This window comes from Rhagoletis pomonella, unplaced genomic scaffold (genome assembly GCF_013731165.1).
Source record: "Rhagoletis pomonella isolate Grant_MI unplaced genomic scaffold, Rhpom_1.0 Rhpom_scaffold_00007, whole genome shotgun sequence".
Taxonomy (NCBI): domain Eukaryota; kingdom Metazoa; phylum Arthropoda; class Insecta; order Diptera; family Tephritidae; genus Rhagoletis; species Rhagoletis pomonella.
This window is the reverse complement of record NW_023458561.1, coordinates 55580287-55605664: the sequence shown is the minus strand read 5'-3', so window position 1 is coordinate 55605664 and position 25378 is coordinate 55580287. Positions and strand designations below refer to the sequence as shown.

Sequence of the window (25378 nt, the reverse complement as noted above, 5' to 3'; positions counted from 1 at the left end):
ATGAAAGGTACTTTTAATAGATGTCTAAGCCTACTAAATTCTTATAATTAATTTTCTAGGCCACTAAATAGAGCTTCACTCCTTTTTTTCCTAGAGCGTTATATATGATGTTTTATGTTCATATAGTATAACTCATACGCCATGACGTTCGAATAAGTTATGCGGAGAGAAAAGTAAGATTTAGATATTTGCTGTTTTCAGGACTCGCCAAGGATAAACATTTTTATGACCAGAAAATTATCTCAAAGCCACAAATCCCTTCAAATAAGTGAGGGTAATTACGCACTTTTTTTTTGTTTGTGGATCAACTCAGTCTAATGTAGTAATGTAATACTATTATTACTATTCACCATCTCTCTCACTTACTTATTATCCAGGGAGTTATTTTGTGTTACGTAAAATTGTTCTTCCTCAGACCATAAACAAGTTTTAGTTATTTTATTTTTTTTACGTAAAACTTGAACTTTGAAAGAAGGCGCTGTAAAGCGTTAACTTTTCATATTACGCGTAGAAGTGTCATGCATAGTTTTCAAACCGTTTTTCGTTACTTAAAAATCTTAAGGAACTGTTTTAGCGCCTGGCCTGTGACCAAAGAGTCGCTCAATTGCCTCCCTCAAGAGCGAGTTTCCTCAAATTACCCAAACCAAGTTGCACGTGCGGAATTAAAAGAGCATCTTCTCGGAGCGGCATGGTTCCTGCTTAGCTCAGGTGCCACGCAATTTGAAACTTTCATCACATGCCCAACTTTCACTGCTGTTTATTGGAGGGGGAAAACAATATCGAACACTTGGTATGGCGAAAATGAGTCTTTCGTAGCCCAACAGGCAGGTTACGTGCCAGTCGGAAAAGTCATCAAAGCCTTCTAATTTTGACTTGATATCGTACGAACCTTGCTAGCCAAAGAGGTGGAAAATATGCACATGCCCTCCAAACTAATCCACACGGCCGTGAAACAGACCAGCGAATGTATGTATCAAAATATATAGATCAGCAACCTCAAAATATGGCAATTAAATGCATAAATTTACAAGTGTCACTGCAATGGCAAATAATGCTGACTACTTGATCCGTAATTATTTAAATTTTATTAAAATAACGACCGCTGAATACCAGTTAGCGTTTAAAATTTTGGAGTGGGTTTTGTTGAATGCCAACAAAGTGATTGGTGCAAATAGAGAAGTTGAGCGACGCTGACGCCAGAGCCATGACAGCGATCAAATAAAACAAATTTTAAATAGATTTTCCAAAACAACGCTGGTTGTAAATTGATTAATAACATATTATTGCTGTTGGGACATGTGTACTGGCGTGATTGCTTTTATGTTAAAATAGCTTAAAGCCTGTAATTATGTACGTTGCGGCAGGCGTTAAGTTGCTGAAGCAAAAAGTGTGCAAAAAATGAAATGAAATATTAAATATTTAATTTTAAAGCAAATATGAAATATTTTTATATAAATAATAGCTTTTAAATAAATATACACTCATTTAGATGCACAAAAATAGTTTAGTTATATGTATATTGAAAATTTATATAACAGCGTGAAAAAGGCGTGGATCAAATGCAAAAAATTATATGTTTTTGCCACTTTAGGAATTTTCATTTTTGTTTGGTAGGAAAATATCAAAAAAGCATTTTCAATTACAAAAAAGTGCCAAAATGCCTTTAAAAGGCTAGCAAACAAATTGTTGTATACATAATTTAGTAGAAATTTTTCAATTTATCTTTGTTGTGGCTAGCCGCAAGCAAAAACAAATTAAACTTAATAAGGATATAAAAAAATTTAAATAAAAAAATATAAAATGTGTGAGGCACTAGCGTTGCGTTTTGCAAATTCTACTTAGTTAATTAATAAATTTGTATTTCGAGGCGCCAGCAACAAATCGTAGCTGTTGTTGCAATGCAACAGCAATTAAAATTACGCGCTTCGCAGCACGCTGTTAAAAAAAAAGTACCCGAGACGCCGTTAGCTTCACAAAAGCAATGTTGATTAACAAAAAATAGATATTTGTCAATGTTGTTTTGGCTTAAATATTAACATTTTATTTTTAATATTTTTTTTTATTGAGCTTTGTACCACGATTGTTTATTAGGAAAAATTGAAAAAGCAACAAAGTCTAAGCGGTAGAAGTTATAGCAGCTATTTCGGAGATCACCACAACTCCTCAGCAGACTTCCTAATAAACAATCGTGGTACAAAGCTCAATAAAAAATATTAAAAAAAAATGTTAAACCAAAACAAAAAAATTTCTAGCAATTAATGTCTTTTACGCGTACATTAAAATATACCTAGATACTTACCACTTTACATCAATCCACTAAAAGTTTGCTATTTTGGGACAAGGGGTGATCACATCTCGACAAGCCAAAAAAAGGCAAATTCTTTCAGCTAACCACAAACCGGTTATTTATAAGTTGTATATATTTAGCACAGTCGGTTTTAATAGACTAACACAGTTAGCGTGTAGCATTGGGTAAATTAAAAAAAAAAATTTTATTATTTTTTGTTAAGTTTTAACCATCACTTATTTCCACAGTTTCAAAATATGTAGTCCATCTAAAATTGAATCTATTTTCAAATTCTCATTTCTCAATTATTGCAATCTCATAAAAATTAACGAAGTTAGGCGACTTTTCTTAAGTACGGCCTAGAGTTTATATGTGTTTATGTACCGGATTTTCAGATTTTTTGAGCAGTGTGGCTAAGGAGTTCATGGTGCAGTGCAATAACGCCCATGGGCTTTATTTCCTAACAATAAAAAAGAAATAAAGCCCGCGGGCAGAAGGACCATATAAATTTCGATAGGCGGTTTCATCTATGCAGATGATTTTTTGACTGGGCTATCGATCAAATTTCCTCAAGGCATGGAATAATAGATTCACGCTTACACTGTATGTTAGTATTTGGCTGAGCTTCCCTTCCGATTTTTGGCGTGCGCCTTGATGTTTCACACAAAGGGGAGGGACCTAAAGTTTTACGACGACTCTGAACGGCGATTGTGTTTTTATGGCAGAAATACACTAAGAGGACTGCCAGTGCCTGCCGAGGCGCGATCGCCATTTGAAAAAATTTTTTTTTTATGTTTTCATGTTGGTCAGAAATCGGCGCCACACCACAGCCTCTTCCTAAAAAGGCGTTGAAATTCCAAAAGAAAAAATTGCACAATACAATTCCCTTGTTTTAATAAGCAACTTATTTTAACTGCAAATTGATTTCGGCTTAATATCGCAAATTGTAGCCTCAAGTTTTGAAAAACAAAAAAGGAAAACATAAAACAGACAGCTTTTTACATTCACATTTCAATTAAATAATTATGATACTTTTCCTGCAGAATTCCATGTTGGTTTTCGCCTCACAAACTATTTATTGTGCAATTTAATAACATTCATAAGCAAACACAAAATAAACCAAATACAGACGATGCAACAAATACACAAACACGATAAATATTTAGTATAAATTTGTAGTCACATACCTATGATAGTTGCAGCATGCAACATGCAACATGCAACATGCACCAATGCCACTATGGCTCGTCAAACGCTTCCCGAGGCTGTCAATTAAGATTGCTGACGCATGGCATTGACAACGCTGGCACTTGCCTATTGTTTCTGTTGCTCCAGCTGTCTACTACCACAAAGCGACAAACAGCAATGCTGCGAAAATAATTTCTGCTCAATTGAAAATTGTACAAATTGAATAAATACCAAAACGAAAAACTTTTAATTCTTTATAATACGAGTATTACATTGCATACCTCCAGGCGTGCGTACTTGATATACACTAGGCGACAAATGAAAGTTTACACCGTGTTATAATATAATATTCACAATTATTTTCATGGAAATTCTTTTGCATTAATTATTTACTCAGAATTTCGAGTACGCAGTGTTGTAGTCCATTTAATTTAAGGCTAATGAAGTGCAAGTTTCATTTTTTTTCCATATCGAGCCCTAACCGCCAAAATAACATAAGCGACATTTTTTTCAAAATTTTCTTATCGATGCAGAAATGTATCTAGATGCTCTAGGAATATTTCTGCATCAAAAAGAAAATTTTGGAAAAAAATGTCGCTTACGTTATTTTGGCGGTTAGGGCAAGATATAAGCATAAATTTCTTATGAAATAAAATGCGGGAGACCGTTAGCAACAAAATTTCAAAAAATCAACGCTAGTTTTTGTAATTGCACTAAATAAAAAAAAAAAAAACCAAAAGTAGTGTAAAAATATTCTCAAAAATGAACGCAATTTTTTAGCCGGTTGATATTTACAATTCATTAGACTAACGGCCGTATTCTGACTAAATCACAAACCTGAGTTCATAGCTGCTGTGAGTTCTAATACACCCCAAAGTTTGCTGCTGCTACAAACATGCCGCTATAGCACTGATTTTTAAGATTTTTCTGAATTTTTCTAGCACTTGAAATCGAATTCTTGTGGCAATATTCACCAGTGATGAGCTAAGTATTGTGACTCTGTTAGAATAGAATGCTACAAAACTGCATAATAATAAAATGCGAATAGTTGATGTTAAAAAATAATAAATATATTATATATAAGTACATAATAATCTGCGCCGTTACAATGGTTAATATTATAGAGCGAACAAAATAAAAAAATTGCACGAACTTTTTCAGTGACCTAATTCACGGAACTGTTTTAAAAATTTTTCTAACGCCCTCAAATTCTCTACTTATTCTTAAAAAAAAATTTTCGCATGACTTCCGGCACTAAAAAAATTCTATGTGTTAGTTTTTTACCAATTTTAAGTTTTTTTAGTTTTACTGTTTGCTTCTTAATTAAATAATAAATTTTGTGCGCACATTACAAATATGGGCAAAAAAATTTCGTAATGAATCTAAAATTTTTATTATTTTTTCCACTTCTACAACATTTTTTGTCAACCTTTCAAAAGAATATAGTCTATTTTACTCTTTATTTAGAAAATAATATCTAATTCCGAGTAAAACTAGGTACCACTTATTAAAATCAATTAACAAATTATAAAGTTATGCCATTTTTTATAAAAAGACAAAGTAAAACGAACTATTGAAACCTCAAAATAAATACAATCCAAATTACTCAAATTTTCTGCGAAATAACATGGAAGTAATTTTGGAAGAATCTTTACAAAATTCATAACTTCCGAAATTGTCTATTGATTTTTATGAGTGGTACCTAGTTTTACTCGGGATGAAACATTTTTTCGAAGTAATGACCAAAAGATATTATTTTCCTTTCAAATTTCGGCGAAAAGTGTTGTTAAAATAGAAAAAAAAAATAAAAATTGGTGTAAATTCCAGATTTATTCCAAAAAATTTCCAGATTTTTACAATATGCTCACAAAACTATTATCCAAATAGTACAATAATTCGTCTTTCCAAAGCCAAAAAAAAAACTCAAAATTGGTTAAAAAATAGCCGAGCTAAAAATTTTTTAGTGCAGAATGTCACGCAAAAGTGGTGTGGTTTAAGAACAAGTCGAGAATTTGAGGGTGATACAAAACTTTTAAACGCAATTTCGTGATTTAATCGACCAGCCCTACGAACTGTACTTAAAAAGTTCATGATCAGTGTAACACTGGGTAGTTAATGCATAAAAATGTGCATGAAAATAATTGTGAATATTTGATATATAATTAAGAGGTATACACTTTCATTTGTTACCTAGTGTATGTACATATATGTATATATTATGTATGCGTATAAATAATTGCATAATTGTTAGTGCTGCCAGATTTTTTTTCCAGCCATACGTGACAAACGCATAATTTGTCCCAGAAAAACGGGATTTACATAAATTAAACGGGACAGATGAGAAATAAAGAATTTGCTTTTAAAGCCCAACTACGAACCATATACTAACCCTTTCAGTACAATCGTCCAATATATTGGACAAACTTTTTTTGTACTTAAAGCTCTTTTTTTCCTAAACAAGAGCTTTTCTTTTTTTAAATAACAGTTGTTTTCAGAAAAATTTATTATTCTTACTTACCTCATTTCTTTTACTGTATTTCGGGATGCAGTTGATCGTGTTTTTTCACAAAAGTAAAAAGTGGCATAAAAATCGGATATTGATCGGTGGAATTGAAATCTGAATAAAAAGTTAAATGTTATTCTCACTTTAAAATAAATTTCGCAAAAGAAACAAAGAAAAATTATTGATATCACTTCCCTATTTACAAATCTAGAGTACCACTGTCCAATATAATGGACGCTGAATAACGGTAATTTTTAGTTATATTTCCCTTACAGAGTTGCATGCAATAATTCTTGCTAATGACCTACTCACAATAGCCGCATTAAAGCATGGCCATGTTGAGTAGAAGTTTACAGGTTGAAATTAATTAATAATGAAATTGTCGAAAATTCGGAAAAAATCTGGGTCCGACGGAGCATTTTAAATTTAATGCAAAGTAAGGACGTCCCGGTAAATACGGGACATTTGGCAACGCTAGTAATTTTCCACACATCTTTCTCATTTTTCTTGTTCACTGCCAATGCTATTGGCAAATGCATCATTGAATTATTAATATCATGCGGTTAATAATGTTTACCGGTCAACCCGCCGCTGTTTTTTGTTTGCTTGTGAATTATTTTGCAATTACATGAGGCATAATTATGCGCACTTAAATGCGCGGCGCGCCGGTGCTATGCAGATGAATTGACTTTTGCGTGTGAATTGATTACGAGAAGTGTGTGATGTGAGGTATATTCCTGCTTTAAAGAGATGGCAAATTATTTTAGCAGGTATTAATTTGTAACACTTTGATGGTCAATTAAAAATTAGCTTTTATTTAGAGTAGCAGACTGATATCTTGGCTTGGTTTTGAATGTGCGTGCTTATTTTTCTCTAATCATTCTTGGGCACAATAAGGTCATGAATCAGATCAGATATATCAGACACGCTCCAAAAAAGGATTGCCATATATTTCACAAGCTAGCCATGAATTACAGCGCCAATGTCGTCCCTAGCTCATCAAGCTTTGCAGAAATTTTTTTTACCTATAAGTCTCTAAGGCCGGGCTCAGCTCCTCACTGTATCATACCAGCACCCATTCCTCAAATCCTGCCCGTAAGAGCCTTCCTGCGGATAAAGAAATTAGGTGACGGTAGTAGTTTGGCAGTGCATTCAGAGCAAGCCCAGATCTTACGGAATAACCTCCCTGAGAGCACGCTTCACCACGACACAGATGCATAGCTGGTAATAGGTCTTATCATATATATGAATGTAAATCGATAGGAATGCCTCAGGTCCGAAGTTTTACCAAATACCTGCTCACATTGCCTGCGGCCAGACTCATGTATTTTTGGAGGCTTCTAAAATAACCCCGATAGCACGCATTACTGCGTGACTAGGCAGGCACTCCCTAAAGATACGCTTGCGGAAGAAGAAATTGGAAGGAGGGACCGATGAACACCTGACCTTTCATTCAGATGCATCTGATTATTTCCTAGAAAGAATTATATATGTAGGTACCGAGCCAAGTGGTGCTGCAGGAACTGCGTTATTTGGCCAGGAAAGACATCCCCGAACACGTTGTAAAAATATCGGGTACCCATTTATATCGGAATAAAAAGACTCGATGTCCCAAATATCGATACAAAAAGAACAAAAAATTTCTCAGACCATTGGTCTCGGTGTATTTCTGCCAGATTCTCATAAAAATAAAGTCGGCGTTCAGAGTCCGCGCGAACCCCCTTTGTACGCGACAAATTGGAGGAGAAACTCGGCCAAACACTAACAGATTTTGTAACCGCCAATATTTTATTATTATTCCACGTAGAGATTGAGGAGTTGACCAAAAAATATCCTTGTAAAACTATGGAGAAAAAAATATCGGTAACGAATGCCAAAAGTATCGACTTGGTATCGAATCGTATCGAAATTCGTGTCCCTATTTCAGTTTTCAACAATATTACCATCACGCACTCATAGCATGAGCGTATATATAAATACAAATGTATGTATGCTGGCATACGACTACTTTTCTAATTGTAGAATGTGCCTACTCTTCGTGTTGGTTTGGTATGAGTATGTCTAAGCACCTTGTCGACGCGCAGACAATGGTGTCAATGCCATTATTAAAGATGCCCCCCCTGTGACAAGGGAAATCATATCGGTAGACAACGGAGTGGTACTGAAGACGACAAAAAAAACGGCAAATGTGTCAAATACACGAATGGCACAAAAAAGGGAAAGTCGAAATCAAATCACATCATTGTTGCTGTTGTTGATACGATTGTGGATGCCAGCTAATGTGCGCACAATGACAGAGAAAATTTGTTTGGTATCTGATGTAAGAAAACAACAAAAAAAAATAAAATTCGAAAATGTGGAAGGACAAAATTAAGGAATAGGAAGTGAGGTTGAACAAATAACTGCTGTGGGGAAATTGATAAGTATGAATTGTGGTGGGTGAAGAGAAGGTGCAATGGCTTTAAAAAAGCCTCACACGCTTCTGTACACATTCGACTGCTGGCGGTCACAGACGCAAAAGAAATTGGCATACAAAAAATACGTACATATGCATTAGGGTGGTCCAAAATTTTTCCCTCCACCCGCTCTCCAGATGTGAAGAATATCAAAAATAAGGAGACGCGAATTTTTTTATTTTGAAACCGATTAATATTTATCCGTGCCGCCTGGACTTTGAAGTTTCCCATGTATTTTACATGGGGAAGATAAATATTTTCGTAGAATATTTTTGTTCGAATGAGACTACTTCCCTTCAGAAGTCTTCAAAAGACAACACTATGATGCTTATTTAACTTAACAAATTCACTAAGTGTATTTTAACAACAGATAATCCTAACTGTTATATAAAAAAATTAGTTATTTTATGTTTTCATAACAACATCACGCACGAACAGCTCCTTGATGTGTTTAATTCTTTCGGGCTGTTTTCTGTAGGTTTGTGGTAAAAAATTTTGAAAAATAGGGTTGCCAAATATTTTAAAATTTAAAATTATTTAAAGGTCAATAAAATATTTAAGTTTGGTCATCAAAACTTAAAGCGTTTGAAAATATTTAAAAATATCTTTGAAAGAGTTGCCACCTTTCTAAAAAAATATAACAATGATTATTAAAAATTTAAGCTTATATAATACCACAATATGGGTACTGCACGAAAGGTGTACGCATAAGCCTTGGATTAACATATTTTTAAATAGGGTTGCCACCAATCTGTTAGCTACGATGACGTAATTATGTAAGCTATGTGAAATGAGGCAATATGCATTTTTGCACATTCGATAGTTTGACATGACATATCGCACTCATTTTAGTTTTTCGTATGTAGCATGATTTAAAATTTTTTTTTATTACAGATAAATGGCAACCCTATCAAAAAAAATATTTGTGCACTAAAGTATGTAATTTCAAAAATCTTTGCTGGCTGTGCATAACCCTTCCATTTGATGCCCATATTGTGGTATTAAGTAAGGTTAAATTTGTTGTATTTTTTAGAAAGTTGGCAACCCCGTACAAAAATGCTTTTAAAACACGTCGAATGCTGTTAGTTTTGATGAAGAAACTTAATTATTTCACTGCGGCTTTTAAAAATTAAAATTTTCATATATCTGGCAACCCCGTTTTTCAACATTTTTTAACACATATCCACAGAAATATTCGAGCAGAATGAAAGAAAAATAAACTCATCCGTTGAGCTGTTCGAGCGTGATGTGGTTATAAAAAATCAAATTTTTGTATATAACAGTTAGGATTATCGGTTATTAAAACACACTTAGAAAATTTGTTAAGTTAAATAAGCATCATAGTGTTATTTTTTGAAGACTTCTGAAGGGAAGTAGCCTCATTCGATCAAAAAATATTTATTTTTAACGATTTTATAGCAATTCACGGAAAAATTTCTTTTCGCCATGTAAAGTACAGAAATTTCAAAGCCCCGGCGGCAGCGGTAAATATTAACCGATTTCAAGATAAAAAATACATGTCTCCTTATTTTTAATATTCTTCAGTTCTGGGGTGGCAGCAGGAAAAATCAAAAAAGTTGATGTATTCCGATGTATGTTTGGACCACCCTAATACACATACATACTAACTACAACTATAAAAAATTCGACGATGAGCAATAGAAAAATCTGAAGTAAAATAAAGCAAATAGCGGCGGCGCACTATAGGCAAAACACGAGTTTTTTTTTCAAAATCGTAGATCTTCGGTTAGAAAAGAGATAAAGGAATGAACATTTTTTTATCGTGAAAAAAATAAAAGTGTTTGTTGATTTTGCAATTTTCGGCACGCACGGAGGGCGCTTCCGTGCATATACATGCACTTATGTACATATGCACATATACATATGATATATCAATATTTGTCAGTGCTTGCCAATTTTGTGTATCATTTCATTTTACTTCAGCATCTTCTATTACTTTTACACCACAAACAAATTATTGCAATTTGCCGCAATTTAAAATGCCGCTTTCGCTTTCACTTTTGATTTGTTTTATGTTTATTGCGACATTTAACCATGTGTTTATGAGTGTGCGTGCTCCAAGAATTGCTAGCGCGGAGTTTAGGCAAGTTCATATTTGGCCAAGAAAATACAGGGTGATTGATTAATATTTCAAGGTTAAGAGCTGCATATAAATCGTTGGTTAATAGTGCCTGTAATTAATTTTTTATTTATTCATTTAACAAATAATGCTTCTACGCTCAATGATGCATGTGCGACAACCCAGCAAAAGGTTAGCCATTACTGCCTGTAGGGTTGCCGCGGGAATTTCCTCAACTGTCATTCGAATGAATTTGTGGGTTTTTTTGTAAGCTTCCTGTGGCGCAGTGAGGTCAGGAAACCTTGAAGGGGCCAACGGAATGTGTGTGTGTGTGTGAAATCAACTTAAAAAAATTGCAGTTATTATCGGATTGCTTACGGGACATATCCTGGTGGCTGTTCATGTCAAAAAATGGGTATCACTAGCGTGGACGGGTGCAAGAAGTGTCGTGAGCGGGAGACTAGGGAAACCTCGGAACATCTTCTCTGCCGATGTTCTGCACTGCCAAAAACCACCACTAAAATTCTTGGGAGCCTAACAATTCGAGAAGTTAGAGGACATCTCAGAATAGAGCTGAAATTTCTACTAAAATTCGCCAAAAGCGTTGACATCCTTTGTGATGTTTATTTTAACGCATAAAAGCGAGCAACAACTGGCAACGCTAAGTACCTACCGGTCTATGTGCGGCTCATTGCCAGCCAGATCAAGCTAATTGAGAAAATCATTAAAATCGGTGCTTTATAAATATATCTCCCATACAACTAACTTTTCAGATATAACTTTTTGACATTCCAACAAATATTTCGATTAGAGAAAGATTAGAAAGTGATTCGAGTTCGAATTTGTTTCTCTGAAGTAGAAGGTTAAAAGACGATAAGAGAAACTGTCGTGAACTATAACTAGCACTCTCTACAAAGAGGAGAATTAGTTATCGATATCGAGAAGAAGGTTAGGAATCTAATCGGATTTTAACGTTGAATTCTAATTGGTTTCTAATGTCTAGTATTTTTTTAATAATTCTCTTATCGAATTCTAACATAGTTCTCTAACCTTCGATTCGAGAACCTCATTCGAATTGTAATGTAAACTCAAAACGTTTATCTAACGTTAGAGACTGTGTTTACTGTGATATAACTCATCCATCTATGCGATTAAGGCCAGCAAATATTTTTTACCTATTTGCTTATGATAAATAAATTAGTAAAATGTGTAGCTCCCAAAGAACTGTTTGAAAATACAATAATGGGTTGGAAATAAATCGTTGTTTGACTGTTTTTACTTATTTGGGATATATTTACATACATACGTTAGTGACATACAAATTAGCTTGAATCAACGAAAGTTCTATCAAGAATTGAGAGTGCCTTATTTATGATACTACTTTTTAAGAACAACAAAAGGGCATTTGATATGAAAAAAATGTAATAAGTACTCACAAAGCAGTAAAACTCTCGGTTCCAAAAAGTTCTAGCAACTATTTAGCCATCAATGCATATTAACACACATACACACCCGGCCACCTACCTATATAGCCATTAAAAATATGTCAATTAACAATTTATCAACATGCCAAATGCGCAACTGGCAGCTAAGATTTATGGATGCAAGAAAATAGGTGACCCAAATCGTGCAACCCGAACGGAAAGACAAAAAAGAGGAGTGGAATATGAGGCGAATCGCAAGCGGACTATCAAAAATAATGAAAACACAGAAGATACTAAATGGATGTAAACAAAAACTGAGAATAATAGATTGCATTTAAAAGTCAAATAAATTAGAATTTATAACATTACATTAAACTTTCTTCAATAGCTATGCTCGAAGTCTAGTGATAAGCGTTGTGCACAAACACTTAACATAAATACATACATATACACAGTTACACACATACATATGTACATTAGGGTGATAAAAAAAAAAGTTAAGTCGGAATTTTAAAGCTCTAACCACCTAGGATTTTTCTGTATCGAAAAAATACACCCCTGTTTTTTATTTTCAAACCAAAAAATAATTAGATTTCGCTCAAACGCTCAAAGTTTTCTATGCATTTTATATGTGAACAAATCAATTTTTCGTGGAAATTTTATAGCATTCATGAAAATCAATATTTTTCGGTCGGAAAACTATGTTTTCCTTCAGGAGACTTCCGATAATAATACACAATTATTTATTTAGAAATTTTTTTTATATCAACTCTTATTTATTGATAGGTCCTCCAAAAAACCCCAAAATATGCAATGGTGAGAAACAATTGGTTATTATTATTGAAAGTCTTTTGAAGACAAACAGAGATTTCCGATCAAAAAATATCTATTTTCATGAATTTTTCATGAAAAATTAATTTTTTCCCCTTATAAAATAGCTACATAGAAAACTTTGAACGCTTTCAGGTGAGAGCATTACAATTTTGACTTTAATTTTGCACGTGCATTTTTGGACCACCTTAATGTACTTCCATATATTTTTAATGCATTTAGATAAAATATATCACCAGCATTGCTACCTACAATTGTTCAAATGAAGTTAATTTGGCTTATCTGTTCTTATGTTTTCGTCCTTTTGCAGATTTATCAAATAACAAACATTGAAAGTGAATTAAGGCGGCCTACATATGAGAGAGCACGAAGCGTGTGCCAACCAAATCTACTTACTCCCTTACTCCTATGCGTAGTTGGAATAGTCAGTCCCTGCAAAGAAGTTAAACAAAGGTGAGCGCTTGACTACTTTATTCAAAGTAACTATTTTAAGCTGACTGAGTGACTCATACCAGCGGCAAAGTGCTTCATCCTGGACGGACGCTAACTGTTTTCCATACATTGCCAACAACTAACCGCTCGCACTCTTCGTCAAATGTCAAATTTTGAATGATGAATCGTTTGGCTTATGATTGAATATGCAGCTAGCTAGCTATACACGGTTGCATGCATGCATATTTATCTGCATATATATGTATCTATAAGATACTTTGTATGTCTATTTGAATGTGCATTAAGTGCACACCTTGAGTGATAACAACTTTTCGTTGCACACCAATACACACATACCTCCGAGAATACTGTGAGTGTTTGCTGTTGTTGTGGCATGAAAGGCGTGATATCAAGATCAGCTTACCTGTACACCCAGAAAAAGGTTTAGTTATAATAACCAAGATTTGGTTATAGTGATCAAGTGGCATAGTTGGATATGGCGAAATAAATATATAGTTCACGAAAGTCTGCAATTTACTTAAGACTTCTAGTTGGGACAAATGTATATTTGTTAATAATTACAAAACGACTACCTTGATTGGACAATATTGTTAGTTGAATAAAATCATTGTTGAGCAAATATAAACAATGCTTTGGTTGATACAAGTTTTCAATTAATTTTGTGAACTTGCCGTAGACTTGAATCAGCTAACCGTTTATTATTGGGAAAAAAGGTTCAGTTTGACACAAATAAAAATTTACTCGATGTTTGTTGTGTTTACTTTCTTCTTTTATTTGCATATATTAAGAATAAAAATACGTACATATTTACATAAGTTAGTTGCTAAAGTAAATAATACATATGTATATGGTGGTAAGAATTTCCTAAAAAACAACGATGAAACAGGAACAGTCGTGCGAAAACCCAGGTCAATATCTGCTGGAAGTATACTGCTTTGCTTTTTCCTTAGCTAAATAGACACTTTCAAATTATAATTCACATGAATTATATATCCACTGAAAAACTCCGGTTGGCATCAAACTTTATATTTTTAATTAAACTTTAAACTATGCGCGCACCGAAACAACCCGCGCTGGTAGCAAAACTGAAACTGTGACAAACAAGTATGGGCATGTCATAGCACACATGGCGCAGCGATCGACATGCCATAGCTTACTGAGCGCTCTGGGACCACATGCGTGTTTCACCCATATACGAACAGCGGTAGCGGAGGAATGATTTCCACGCACAATGCAATGGTCGGCATACTAGCGCATTCAAACGTTTCAATAAGTGGGACTGTGTGCATTGCTCAGCTGGCGCTCTTCGTATGTGCTCAGAGAGCGCTCAGCATTCTTTAGGGGTGGCTCACAAGCATGAATATGGTCCACTCTCAAACCAAATCGTGGTTGCCTCAACTAAGATTTGGTAACTATGACTAAACCACGTGTTGAAAGAAAGCTTATCTGCATTAGCAGAGCTTAATAACATCCTTTTATGAACCATACGTTAAGTTGAATGGAATTTGTAGAAATATGCTTCAAAGAAATATTTATTAGTATTAACCAAACCCTTCAACTAAATTAACGATTTGTTACAACCTAGATGAATATTAGAAGCTTTAATATATTTAGTTATAATTACCAATCGATGGTAATAGTTCCCAAATATTGTCAAAATTCGGGAACTAAATATCTTTAGTTGTCGAAACTAATCCATTTTCTCAGTGTAGCCCCAACCAGACTGACCGCTTGCCTCGCTGCTAATTTGTTGATTAGATAATTTATTGCGGTACTGCAACAATCTCAGCCATAATTCTCTACTCGGGTGCACACAAACTCACTCTTTTTTAACTTACGGGTTACACGTATCAAGAACTTGAAAGCAAGTTGCAATACACTCACACTTTTTACTAACACACTTGCACTTTTACAACTTGGACGTCGACTTGATATACATTTTTTCTTTCAAATCGTGAGGCAAGTCGTGAATTAGGTTGTTCTAGTATTTCAAAATTTAGTTAAAAATAGTCAGGCAGATATTACTGCAGGTAGCTGATTACTTTAGGCAGCCTCAGGTTGCTGCTGCAGACATCCTTTCCAATCGAAATAGATAGAAGAGAAATGCATGTAATCATACCAAGCGCATCCGATGGACAGGTGCGCATAGCGCCTGTTTTGGCCACCAGGTCAGTGCCGCACATATGACAACGAGTTTTACCACCGTAGTGAAAGACCTTGGTTTGGGTGATATTCCCCAAGTTTTACCATGGAGCCTCTGGCAGGCATAGAACGCCCTTGTAGCATTGTTGGTAAAGATCAGGATATGTGAGTTCCAATTGAGCCTTTTGCCCAGAGTTACCCGTAGATACTTCGCCTCTTCTCAGAAGTCAATTTTTGTCCCTGCTAAGGTACGTCTAGTCAAGTTGACTTTCCTTCTTTTGGTAAATGGGACAACGGTGGGCTTCAGTGGGTTTTTTTGACAACCCCTTTGAAGCATACAAGTCTTCCGTTAATCTTACAGCAGCTTGAAATCTGGAACAAATAGTGTACTCGTGCTAGCCGACAACGTAGATGACAATGCCATCTGCATATACATATGCCTTGATTCCACTGCCATTTAGCTTTTCCAGTGTCGATAGTAGGGGCTATAATGTTTTTACTAGAAAGCAGCTGAGGCTAATTGGTCTATGCGCCTTTGGGAGTTGTGCCGAGTTTTCCCCCACTTTGGGTATAAAGAATACTTTGACTTCACTCCATGTTGATGGTAAGTGACCAAGTAAGAGACTTGCTCTCAGCAATCTGACTAGTGGCCCAGATATTAAGCTCGAGCTCTGTTGTAACCGGCAGGGGTAAATGCACTAAAGGTTGATATGACCCACGCTGTCTTTTCTATACTGACGATTCTTCCTGCTAGGCCTCTTGCCCTCCTGTTTGCACACACGGCGTTTAACGTGTTAGCTTTAGGACATGTGCCTTGGGGAATATATCCCGGGAAGTGTGTTTATAACAGAAGCCTGCTGGTTTTCCTCCAGGGTGCCAGTGTAGGTACCATCTGATCACCATAACCTAACTTAACATTTCATTGGTTCCTTCTCAATCCGGATCCTATAAGTTTATTCCTAGCAGTTATTTACAGCTCCCTTCGTAAACCGAATGCCTTCAATAATTCTCTGTTAGCCCGTCTCATTTTCAAAAGCAGTCACTTATTTGCAATCTGAACTGTCACCGTGTTATAACAAGAATAATTGCCAATAATTTTGGCTCACTTGCCATCATCTTGTCACATTTTTTTTTTCTGCTGCTATTGCTATTGCACGTTGTCCAGAGCCAATCATGCGTGTGTCAGCAGGCTTTAATTAGGGTTCTGTGCTTCTTCTTCTTCATTGGAAATGCAAAGTGCCCATGAAATCTGACCTGGTTGCAATCTTTGTACAATTTGCTTCATTTTTGTTGATACATAGTGCGAGGTAATTTTGTGCACCAGCTGGCTGGATGTTTCCTTTATAAACAGCATAAACAGAACAAGTGACATGGAATGCCAAAACCCATGGACAACCAAACTTCACCATTTTTGTCATACAAAGTAAATATAGATTTTTTTTCTTTGAATATTTCCAAATATTTTCCTACATTGTTTGCGGCTGTGCTTGTTTGCAACATTGCTTGCATACAACAAGCGACTTTTGTTTACTACAACTGCTTTGCAGTCTAATTGGCTTAAGCCAGCTCATTGCCAAATCCCAGCCTTGGCGACGCATTAAGCTGCCACAGACGTGCGGCAACTGTCGATGGCGGCAGCAGCAACTTAAACAGCCACGCTACACCAACACGATCAGGGCGTGGTAATTTCGCATTAAGCAGCCTAAATAATAAAGTGAAATTCACGATTTTTTGAGTGGAGGTGCCTTTGCAGCAGCAGCAGGATGCTGCACTCATTGAGTGGCCAAGTCGTAGAAGTTTCGTTTTTTTGTGGATTTTGCGCTTCTTCAACTTGGCAGCGCTTTGAAGTGCCATATCAGCCGCTACTTAAAGAACAATGTCGCTGACTGCGTTGCAAAAGAAGTTGCCTCATTTCGTAGCCAATGTGTAAGGCAGCAAGGCAGGTATTTTGCTGAGGCAGCAAAGTGCAATCGGCCACTCATTTCGTTAGTTAAGCTCATGAAAAGGCGATTTGGCAAAGAGCCAGCAAGAGAGCTGTACTGAAATGGCAAACTGCCAGGGGGTATTGTATTCTATTATTATTTTTTCCTTCTTTTTTTGACCCTTGCACACCGATACAAGTTAGCATTGTTTGCGCAAATTTCGCAGAAATTCAATTTAAAAATATCCGGCCTCCATCGTAGACATTGTCAGCTAGAAAGTCTAAACCAACTCTGACTTGCCTAGTTCCGCTATTATCAAATACTTGTTTCCGTTAAAAGTTGAAAAGTAAACAAAATCAAATACTCACAATACAAAAGGCAGGCAAGCAACATGCACTGTGCGTGTGAATAATAAAACAACAAAGGAATCAGCATCCGCACAAAAATATTTAAGAGAAGAAATAAATTTTGTAACGCGTACTTAGGCGCAGTCTATTGCCACCAAGAGCGTCAAGCGGCAGAAGTAGCAGTCCCCTACCACTTGCAACCGAGCGCTTTTGCTGCATAAGTGGGTTTTATTAAACGAATTTTTCACATCTCGCCTTCCTTTTGCCTTCACATTGCTCCCTACAAGCTCATGCGCCTATCGACTTTGTTATCGATATTTATCGATATTTATCGATTTTGTTATCGATATTTATTGATTTTGTTGTCGATATTTATCGATTCTAATATATATATTAATCGATTTTGTTATGGATATTTTTATCGATTTTGTTATGGATATTTTTATCGATTTTGTTGTGGATATTTTTATCGATATTTTATCAATATTTTTATCGATTTTATTATGGATATTTTTATCGAGTTTCTAATAGATTTTGCTGCCAATATTATTACCGATTTTGCTGTCGATATTTATCAATTTTGTTATCGATATTTTTTTTGTTATCGAGAGAGAAGATAAAGGAAAACAAAATAACATAAATGTAATTAGAACGAACAAGGGTAGAGGTAGGGATCTAGATAGAAACAAAGCAAAAAATATAACCTTAAACAAAACCAGATGTATGTATGTACGTATGTGTATTGGTTATGAGACAAAATAGATATGAATGTAACGTAAGTTTCACTTCTCCAGGGTGGCCCAGGTGCACTTACTTTTTTTTGCATTTCGCTTTGCTACTCTTTATTTGAAAAGAGACAATTTAATACAAGATAATGTTAGACAAATGCATTATTTGACTTTTGTAGTTTTTCTTTCCTAAAGAGGATTTATTTATAAAGATGTGTTAATGCTTGACTTGAATCCTAATAACACTTTAGGCATTCAAAGTTCACACGAATTTCCATTGTGAGAAAATTATTTTGCACACCACTTGAGAATTGCTTACATTTGCTAAGTAATCGAATGAAATAATAGAATAATCACACAAAATGCTTGTGAATTAGATGCTGCATATTTTTGGGTGCACTATTTGTTAATCTAGAAACTACTACAGCAAACCATAGCAGTATAAATTTGCGTACCTGTACACTGCTTGCAAGCTGATTAGTTTGGTACAGGTCAGGGATTTTTCAAGATCAAAGTGCCTAAGAGTTCGTATATGAAGCTCAGTGTTTGTTGTTAAACTTTAGCACGTGGAAAGTGATCCGGGTGACGTTTATGTTGTTGTTGTTGTTGTAGCGTATACTAAACCCTGCCTAGATTGGCTTGTTCATCAATCTCTTTCGTCAAGCTCAACTAACGGGAGACCCAGGAAGCGTGCAATACCGACTAGGTTTGTTCCTAGGGTGAGATGGGTCGAGTCTTGGGGTGTCTCTCTGCATGGCGGACACGGTTTGGGCCCTAATCTACTAAGGTACGAGTCTAACCTGCTGCAGTAGCCAGAGTGAAATTGGGCTTTGGTGGTGCGAGTCTCCCAAGGCAGACGAAGCTATTTGTCGTCCACGACAGGTCGAGATCCGGTGTTGGTCGAGACCAACTACCTGTGAATTCTGTTTATCACCTGTCGGTATGCTTCACAGGCCAAGTTGAGTGTGGTTTGAGGCATTTCTGCCATGAAAAACAACTTGGGAGTCGGCGTAAGGCTGTAGGTCCCTCCCCTTTGTGCTACAACACCAAGGCGCACGCCACAAATCGTAGGAGAAGCTCGGCCAAACACTAACATATATGCAAGCGCCAATTTATTATTATTATTATTATTATTGTACAGTGGTACACAGTCCGAATAAAGATGGAGGGCAGAGCAGGAGCGGGTGTCTTTGCACCTGGCATACAACTTTCTATTATAATGGGTGCTTGGTTCACGGTCTTTCAGGCCGAGGTACAAGCAGTCTCAATTTGGGCGAGACTGAACCTTGAGAATGGTTTAAAAGGCTGTACTTGTGGGGCCCTAACTGTTTTGTGAACTCAGTTGATCCTTCTCGAGACTCATAATCGAAGAGTGGGTAAACTCATAACGCAGTAAGTACCTAGGAGAGTTAGAGGGCCTTAGACAGGTCAGACTTTTTGGTTATCCCTTTGCTAGGAGAGATATAAATTACTTGGACAGAGCCCACATCGAGTTTCTTATGGGTTACCTAACCGGCCATAACCTCCTGCGCTCTCACATGCACCGGAGTTGTCTTTCAATGAGACGGATTGCCATCTTTGCTTAAAGACCTTCAAGTTAAACGTCATTATCGACGTTTTAAACATCATGCATAGAACGTGTGATCGATAAAGCAGTCTTTGTATTTCACCGGAGCTTCTACCTCCGATTTATGCTTACCGGACAATGAACAAACGGTCCTAAGGGTGCAATACCTCAGTTCTTCCACAGTCGATGTTCTTAAGGTTAGGAATTCGTCTACGAAGAACCTTTTAGCTTTCATCAGGTAGGCTGATAACATCTTGGGCCCTGAGGTTTAGGAAATATCATCTGGATAGAAAAGATTTTCTAGGTCTAGGCAAAAAATAAAATATAATTATTTGAGCTATTAATTTTGAAAGATCCTTTATACACATTAAAAAAAATTACAAGAACTATAACTGAAAAAAAAAAAATTATAAAAATTTTGCCAGAAATTTAAAAAACTAAATTTTTCTTAAAAATATTCCCAATTTTAAGACATAATAGTAATTCATCAAAAGTGCTCCATTTTTGTTCATATGTATACAAATCTGTTAGCCATAAGTGGTAAACATATTCACACTCCACAAAATCAAAAGTAAAATGTATGTCAAGTATGTAGCACTGCCTGAAATAATTGCTCCTTGAATAAACATAAATACATATGTATATACATAGAAAATCCATAGCACAAATAAATGCCGTAATTTCCCACAAAATGCCCTTTCATCCTGTAGAGACTCAAAACTGTGAGTGAAATTGCCGCTGGTTTCCAGCCCCTGAAGTTACCTGCCAAAGCGCTCATTAAAGTCAAACTTTCGTCCTAAATTCGACGCCATTAAAATACTTGAGGGGCACAGAAATGTTTGGTTGTTTGAAACAAATTATGGCGATAACAATGGCAAGTGCTGAATGAGAAGGGCGGCGAACTTTTTTATTTTGAGTTGCATTTCTTAGTTTGCCTTTTCCTAAATTTTCATGTATAAATAAAGAATATTAAAATAGCTGGAGGTTATGTAACGTCACAATACGAATTGTTTGTTCGTAAGGAAATTACGCTACACTGAATATTTTTAAAGCACATGTGACTGTGCATATTTTCAAGCAAATGACATTTTTTTGCGAATAAACCTAAAAATATGAACATGTCTGCAAACAAGTTTTACCACCTCCACTCCTTCGTGCATTTAAAGCTTGCAAATATTTTCAAAGGACTAAGAGTTGGTCTTTGTGTTGCTTTGTTGGCGGCCGAAAGTTAGCTTTCGCCGCCTCTTTATGTTCGGAAAATAACCTTACAATTTCGTGTGAGCCAACAGTCAGCTAAAAATCTCAGATACAAAAAAAAATGCTTTGTTGTTGACGACTCCCATAACGAAATGGCATGGGGATGAAAGGTGTATGATTCGCCGTCAAGCAGTGGATGAGAGGCGCTGCAAAGTGTACGTACATATATATGTGGCAACTTTAAAATTCATGAAAAGCGTTAACATAATTAAATTGTGCGCAAGCAGGAAATTTATTTTCTCCTTTAATTGTGGATATGTATTGTTAACACATATAAATGTACATATATCTATTTGTACATTAGGGCGCACCAATCTACATACAAAAAAGTCGGTACTGTTTTTCCATCGGAATGATAAAAGTTATTATAATATTTTAAGACTTCTGCCAAAATATTTCGGAAATATATTATGAATAAAGTGAGCTGGACCTATTTGAAACTACCTCCAAAAGTCTAGTTTCTTATAAATACTTTATGATAACAATTAGCGCTTCTTACACAATATGTTAGTGTTTGGCCGAGTTTCTCCACCGCTTTGTGACGTGCGCCTTAATGTTGTCACACCAAGGGGAGTTACCCTTTTACGCCCACTCCGAACGGCGATCGTATTTTGATGAGTTGATTTTCATCGCAGAAATTCACTTGGAGGGTAGCCATTGCCTGCTGAGGGGCGAACGCTTTTAGAAAAACATTTTATATATTTCTTTGTATGTTGGTCGGAAACTGTGCTTCAACGTAGGCCCTGCGGAATGGTACTGTGCACTTCTAACCACTTCACCACAGCGGCCGCCTGTATAGTTAGTTTTTAAAAGGTTATTCTCCTTAAATCACACCAGCTTAAACCTTTCCACCTTCTGAAATAATTTCATGAACAAAAAAAAATTTTTAACTATGTTTTTTCTAAATTTTTAACTAATTTTATTTTAGATTTTTTTTTTTTAAATCGGAATATTTTGGCTGAAGTCTTTAATTATAAAAAGTTTTATAATTCCAGTGCAAAGCCTGTTTTTATTTTTGGTGGGTCACCCTTATGTACAGATGTATATAGCAAAATGAGGCCGCGAAAAAGGGCTGGCATGCAACAGTCGAATCAACAAAAGCAGGCATATTTAATACGGGAGCAAAGGGATATGGCGGCATGGCATGAATGCCATTACAAAATAAATTTCAAAACGAAAAGAACAAAATAAACGGAGCATAAAATAGGGGCATATACGGGCAGCAGTTCGTACCAACTTGGCATGTAAATGCGGGAAAAATCGACGGTTCACCTGTGAAAGGGCGCTAAAGCTCCAACGAGGTCTCCCACCAACTACTATTCAAGAAGAAGAAGGAATAATTGTCCAGCATGAAATGCTTTGGCAAGGGAACGCGCACTTTAAAAGCCAACAAAGAATACAAAAGACATTCAAAACTCACTAACAAAAATACAAAAAAAAAAACAAAAATGGCGCCTTGACTAGAGTCCTGCTCAACCCTTGCATTCAATCACTAGTAGAAAAAATTTAGAGTTTTATATAAAGAAATTTTGCGTTTGAAGCGGTTTCATTTGCTTTTTGTGGGAGTTGGTGGGCATAGAGAAGTTCACTTCGGACTATTATTTTCAATAGCTGTAAAAAATAGCTAGGCAAAGGTTTGGAAAACAAATTGAAGTTGGCAATGGTTAAAAACTCTATTAGTTGACTGTATGACTGTATTTGCACATAAGTGGTTTACATAAGAGTCGGAAAGTTTTTGAAAGCCTTCCCTATTCATTTGGTAGAAAACTAAAGCCTGGCCTTTCCCTGATTCTTCAATGTTACGCCATTCACTACCCTCTTGTCTCCTTTGAACAGTCCTTTCAATTAATTTTCTTCGCCTTTATTTAAATGTCAAATGGTTTAAGTTTTGTTTGCCAACAATAATGTAAGGCTAATAATTAGCAAAAGTAAATTTTTTTCACTTTTCGCAAATGGCAATTTGGCTGCCCCGAAAATTCTATTTATTATTTCTTAAAGTCTTATTGCGGCCACTGTGGTGTTGTGATTATTAGTGCGCACTACCATTCTGTATGGCCTAGGACGGAGCTTAGTTTCCGACTAACGTAAGAGTAGGCGTAAAACTGTCCATTCCGCGCCTTTGTGTGACAACATCAAGGCGAACGCCACAAATCGGAGGTGCTATTCTGTAATTACGAACTTCGTTATTAAGCTTATTCCAGTTTACAGCAAAATCACTGCATTACCGATGAGTTGAAAAGACAGAGAGCCCTCGAGGAATTACTTCCGAATTGAGAAGGTCTGAGAGCTCCACTGAACTCGTGTGGTCTGCTTCTGGACAGGTGAGCATTAAGTCTGCTCAGCCTTGCGCTAGGCGAAGACCTTGTAAGGCAAGGTAGCAAAATTCTTCTGCCCACGTGTAGACCGGAAGCGGTGTGGGGAGCTCTTGAGACTAAGGAAGATTCATCTCCCGCTTATGGTAGGATTGCTAACTGGTCACTGTGTGATAAGTTAGCATGCCGTAAGGCTAAACATCATCGATGACCATTACGGCACCAGCTGTATGGAGGTGGAATCATCTCAAAACCTGCCGCTCTGGTGCCCTGCCTTTGCAGGCCAAGGTTTAAGCACCTTGGGTCGCACATTCTCACACTCGCGATGAGTTTTAGTTAATTAACATCAGTCGCTTGAGGAGCCTCGTGCTGCCTGCGTCCATTTCCCTCTCTCCTCTTAAGGGCAACACAATGGTCAGCTTAGTCCATCTACGAAGGCAGCCCGCTAACCTATCTTAACCTAGGCATATATATGGAATTAAAAAATTTCTTTTAGATCATTATGTTTTTTATAATAAACACATATTGATTATTCCCAAGGTTTTTACTATATAATATTTTGAAAAAAGCATTTGCGCATTTTTGTGTAAAAAGTTTTTCTAGCCCAATTCATAGGTTTCAAAAATTGGTATCGAGTTTTAACGCCGAAATTCTATCATCCCTCGTTACTTGTAGAGCTAACTTAAATAAGATGAATTTCCGCAACATGCTAAAGCGAAAAAGTAAATTTAAATCATTTGATCCAAATAACCAAAAGTGGTAAACAATAAAAAAACATGAGCACAAATAACCAGCTTTGAAATAAATTTGACAAGTGATATATGATTTTTGCCTACATATTTGATGTCATATCAATATCATGAACTGACAAGCAAATAGCATTATCATGAAAGCCAATAACACACAGATATGCAAATATGAGTAATTTGAGAATGCTTATGACAACAGTGGCAGCAGTGACAGCACTTCAGAGGGAAATTCGATTTGGAGAATGGAAATATAAAATTGAAACAAAAAGAAAAGTAGAATACAAATTTTAAGGATTATGTGTGTACACAAATGAATCTTTATGTGGGCGTGGCTAGCAAATGCCCATACAGAGAGCTTTGATAAATTTTCATTCTGACTTTTTTTTAAATTTCCATTGATTTTGATTCGAGGGGCAACATGCTGGTAGCAAATAGCACTGGTCGATAATTTTTATATACATCGATGGCTGAGTGGAAGATCGAACTATCTCGGCAGCTAGTTTTTTAGAACTATCTCAGAAAATTTTTTCAACAACGCCCTATTTCGGAATTTGGTTGAAGAACGTCCTATTTTGCAAGTTGCTTGAAAACGCCCTGTCTCAGAGTTCGGTTCAAAACCGCCCTATCTCAGCACATTTTCAATGTATTCTTCAACCAAATTCTGAAGTAGGGCTGCCGAAATAGGTCGATCTTCCACTCAGTCATTGATATGTATGTATGTACGTAGCTTAGGCGTCAAATATTCTGGCAGCAAGCTATCAGATTTCCTCAAGCCACTTCCCGTTGACGTTTTGTAAGATTTCAAAATTCTTTCGACCAAATACATTTTTTATTTTAAAATTTTTCACTCATTTTTATCTTTGTTTCAATTCGTGTAACGATAGTTGCATGCTACATCGCTTCAAGTGTTATCAAGGGCACTGTTGAACGACGTATCACGTTGCATGCCACTGCAATGGCACCGAATGTTTACGCGTATACACCATACATCGAAAGCATGAAGAAGGAGAAAAACTGAAGCGCAAGCAATTTTGATCAATTTATGCTGCACAAATGCATGTTGTAACAAGCACATATAAATTTATACAAGTGTGTATAAAAATAGTGAATAGCCACTTTGCGACTGTTGCAT

At 36.0% G+C, this 25378-nt stretch overlaps 1 protein-coding gene across 3 annotated transcripts in view; it reads left to right on the top strand.

Moving 5' to 3' along the window:
* The window catches only part of LOC118743099, a 70407-nt gene that overhangs the window by 7423 nt on the left and 37606 nt on the right, over positions 1 to 25378 (top strand). Inside the window, exons 2-3 of one of the 3 annotated variants that reach the window (XM_036475602.1) lie at positions 11980 to 12185; positions 13080 to 13222. The exons of 1 other annotated variant lie outside the window; for it this stretch is intronic. In XM_036475602.1, the coding sequence (XP_036331495.1) occupies positions 12081 to 12185; positions 13080 to 13222 (248 nt within the window). In that variant the 5' untranslated portion in view covers positions 11980 to 12080. The remainder of the gene's footprint in view (positions 1 to 11979; positions 12186 to 13079; positions 13223 to 25378) is intronic. One more of the 3 variants, XR_004993422.1, reaches the window with a different exon arrangement.